The 4,021-nt window shown below is 42.7% G+C and overlaps 1 protein-coding gene across 1 annotated transcript; it reads left to right on the top strand.

Moving 5' to 3' along the window:
* The first annotated feature begins 1,673 nt into the window (after positions 1 to 1,673).
* Positions 1,674 to 2,618, top strand: LOC123842086 (olfactory receptor 10H3-like). The gene has a single exon (XM_045871511.1). It carries the CDS (start codon positions 1,689 to 1,691, stop codon positions 2,616 to 2,618), a length of 930 nt encoding a protein of 309 aa, XP_045727467.1. The 5' UTR covers positions 1,674 to 1,688.
* Positions 2,619 to 4,021: the final 1,403 nt, after the last annotated feature.

The raw sequence follows: 4,021 nt of genomic DNA, 5'->3' as shown, positions 1-4,021 counted from the left end.
ACTTTCTCTGCTTGACTTATTTCACTTGGCATAATCTCCTCCAGTCCCATCCATGTTGATGTAAAAGTTGGGTATTCATCCTTTCTGATGGCTGAGTAATATGCTATTGTCTCTATGGACCACATCTTCTTTATCCATTCATCTGTTGAAGGGCATCTTGGCTCCTTTCACAGTTTGGCTATTGTGGACATTGCTGCTATGAACATTGGGGTGCATATGGCCCTTCTTTTCACTACATCTGTGTTTTGGAGGTAAATACCCAGTAGTGCAATTGCTGGGTCATAGGGTAGCTCTATTTTTAACTTTTTGAGGAACCTCCACACTGTTTTCTAAAGTGGCTGTACCAAATTGCAATCCCACCAACAGTGTAAGAGGGTTCCCCTTTCTCCACAACTTCTCCAACATTTGTTGTTTCTTTCCCTGTCAATTTTTGCCATTCTAAGTGGTGTAAGGTGATATCTCAATGTAGTTTTGATTTGAATTTCCCTGATGGCTAATGATGAACATTTATTCATGTGTCTGTTAGCCATTCATATGTCTGTGGAAGGAGCCTAGATGCCCTTCAACAGATGAATGGATAAAGAAGATGTGGTCCATATAGACAATGGATTATTACTCAGCCATCAGAAAGGATGAATACCCAACTTTTGCATTGACATGGATGGAACTGGAGGGGATTGTGCTAAATGAAATAAGTCAAGCAGAGAAAGACAATTATCAAATGGTTTCACTTATATGTGGAACATAAGGAATAGCATGGAGGACATTAGGAGAAGGAAGGGAAAAATGAAGGGGGGGAATCATAGGGGGAGATGAACCATGAGAGACTATGGACTCCGAGAAACAAACTGAGGGTTTCAGAGGGGAGGGGGATGGGGGGATGGGTTAGCCTGGTGATGGGTATTAAGGAGGGCGTGTATTACATGGAGTACTGGGTGTTATATGCAAACAATGAATCATGGAACAATACATCAAAACTAATGATGTACTGTATGGTGACTAACATAACATAATAAAATAAAAAAATAAATAAAAATATGTTACATTGATATTGAATAGGTTGACTCTTCTTTTGAATGTATCTATAACTGAATATTGTCAGAAAATCTCAATGTTACTTTATAAGATGGTGAATATGGAGAGTGATAATGCACCCAAACAAAAGCCAATTAGAGGCTCAAGTTTTCTTGAGTGTAAAGAAATCGCCAGACCAAAATGTTAGAGAGTTGTTTCTTTATACTTTGTGTCACTCTTGGAATGGTATCTTATTTTTTATTTCAAATTCATATTTTGAATGATTACTACTGGTGTAATTCTATGAGAAATACTGGTTTTTGGAAGTGGATCTTCTGCATCTCTGTGCTCTCTCTCGCTGTGGTATGCTCTGACTTCACTCTTTGCTTTTTCTGGGTGGACGAGCCTGTCTCTTCCTGTCAAATCCTCACATACCTTCTTTCTTTTTCTTTCCTCAGAGCACCGCTCAGGGCTTTCAGTTCCATACTAATGAACAGCAGAAACAGTGAGTATCCTTGTCATTTTCCCAATCCTAACATACTGCATCTAAAGTTCCTCCATTTTGTAAATTTTTTAGGGTATATTGTTACATAGATTCATGATCTTTATTCTGGTCGCCTTCACTCCCTGTGATCTGAGCAGATGCAGCATCTGTGGCTGGTCAGAACTATAGCATGGTGTCTGAATTCATCCTTGTGGGCTTTTCCAACTTCCCACAGCATCTCCTGCCTGCCTTCTTCCTGCTGTACCTGCTGATGTACCTGTTCACCCTGCTGGGGAACCTGATCATCATGGCCACTGTGTGGAGTGAGCGCAGCCTGCACACACCCATGTACCTCTTCCTGTGTGCCCTGTCCACCTCTGAGATTCTGTTCACTGTTGCTATCACCCCTCGCATGCTGGCTGACATGCTCTCCAGCCACCGCTCCATCACCTTTGTGGCCTGTGCCAGCCAGATGTTCTTCTCCTTCACATTTGGCTTCACCCACTCCTTCCTGCTCATGATCATGGGCTACGACCGCTACGTGGCCATCTGCCACCCCCTGTGCTACAACATGCTCATGAGCACCCACACCTGTGTCCGTCTAGTGTCCTGGACCTGGGCTGGTGGCTCAGTCATGGGAATGATGGTGACCCTGATAGTTTTTCACCTCACCTTCTGTGGGTCAAACTTGATTCAGCATTTTGGCTGCCATGTGTTTTCCCTCCTAAAGTTGGCCTGTGGGAAGGAGACATCCTCTGTCACCTTGGGTGTGATCCTGGTGTGTGTCACAGCTCTGATGGGCTGTTTATTCCTCATTGTCCTCTCCTATGTCTTCATTGTGGCTGCCATATTGAGGATCCCTTCAGCTGAGGGTAGGCACAAGACCTTCTCCACATGTGTGTCCCACCTCACTGTGGTCATTGTGCACTACGGTTTTGCCTCCATGATCTACCTCAAGCCCAAGGGCCCCCATTCTATGGACAGTAACACACTGATGGCCACCACCTATACGGTCTTCACCCCGTTTCTCAGCCCAATCATTTTCAGTCTCAGGAATAAGGAGCTCAAGAATGCCATAAAGAAAAGCTTCCAGAGGAAATTCAGTCCCCTAAGCTCTTGATGTCCAGTTTGGTGGTGAGGAAATGGGGTAGCTGAGCTGGGGATAATAATGACTCTTTCCATAGGACTTTTATAGGGTTTCAGTGTATGAAAATACTGAATAGGTATTGTGGGATGCATCCATAGTTGTTGGATGCATGTTACAAATTTGTTTTTCTTCAATTTGTTTGCCCCCTTTTTGCATAGCAACTAGTGATCATCATCTCTTGTTCTTGACCCAGTGTGATGAAGTCCATCCCATTTAACTCTGTCTAAGAGTGTGTTTTCTATCTATGTGCCAGAGGGCGCATCACATGGTCATGTTTGGGCACTGATGCTAATGGTTCTTCTTCTTTTTTAAAAATTTTATTATGTTATGTTAGTCACTATACAATACATCATTGGTTTTTGATGTGGTGATCCACGATCCATTGTTTTCATATAACACCCAGTGCTCCATGCAGTACATGCCCTCCTTAATACCCATCAAGGGACTAACCAATCCCCCCTCCCCCCTCCCCTCTAAAACCCTGTCTGTTTCTCAGAGTCCATAGTCTCTCATGGTTCATCTCTCCCTCTGATTTCCCCCCCTTCATTTTTCCCTTCCTTCTCCTAATGTCCTCCATGCTATTCCTTATGTTCCACAAATAAGCGAAACCCTATGATAATTGACTTTCTCTGCTTGACTTATTTCACTTAACATAATCTCCTCCAGTCCCATCCATGTTGATGTAAAAGTTGGGTATTCATCCTTTCTGATGGCTGAGTAATATTCCATTGTATATATGGACCACATCTTCTTTATCCATTCATCTGTTGAAGGGCATCTTGGCTCCTTCCACAGTTTGGCTATCGCAGACATTGCTGCTATGAACATTGGGGTGCATATGGCCCTTCTTTTCACTATATCTGTGTCTTTGGGGTAAATACCCAGTAGTGCAATTGCTGGGTCATAGGGTAGCTCTATAATGGTTCTTCTTGAATGGAGAAGCAAGGGAAGACTTCGGTCCCTCCAACATAAGAATAAACAGAAATAAGCATAATAATGAATGCCACCAGCACTGGGGCTTTCCTTTAGGCATTGTGTCTAGTGTTTTATAATTACCCCTTAATATGAAAATGTACAAAAAAGTAAATAAACTATTTGCCTCCAGGAGGGTAGGTGACTCTGTCTATTTCCTTCTGTCTTTGTAGGTGATAGATCCTAAGGGAATTTTTCTATACTGATCTGAGTTTGAGTGAAGGATGTCAGAATATGAAGTCAGGAGAAAGAGGGAGAAAGGGAGGGGGTGAGAGTGGAGGATGAGAGGGCTCAGTATTTGAATAAGAACACACAGAATGTTAGAAGTGTGTTGCTATCTGACATCTTATGGAAATCTTTTTCCCTTCTTCCCCACATTACTTTCAGTGAAACATCAATTTCTC

The sequence above is a fragment of the Mirounga angustirostris genome, unplaced genomic scaffold (genome assembly GCF_029215605.1).
Source record: "Mirounga angustirostris isolate CCGP_5_RB_7025 unplaced genomic scaffold, mMirAng1.0.hap1 SCAF_1, whole genome shotgun sequence".
Classification (NCBI taxonomy): domain Eukaryota; kingdom Metazoa; phylum Chordata; class Mammalia; order Carnivora; family Phocidae; genus Mirounga; species Mirounga angustirostris.
This window is presented reverse-complemented; position numbering and strand designations above follow the sequence as displayed.

Bases quoted from the DNA above. Each gene is read 5' to 3' on its own strand.
- LOC123842086 (XM_045871511.1), top strand. From the start codon at position 1,689: ATGGTGTCTGAATTCATCCTTGTGGGCTTTTCCAACTTCCCACAGCAT.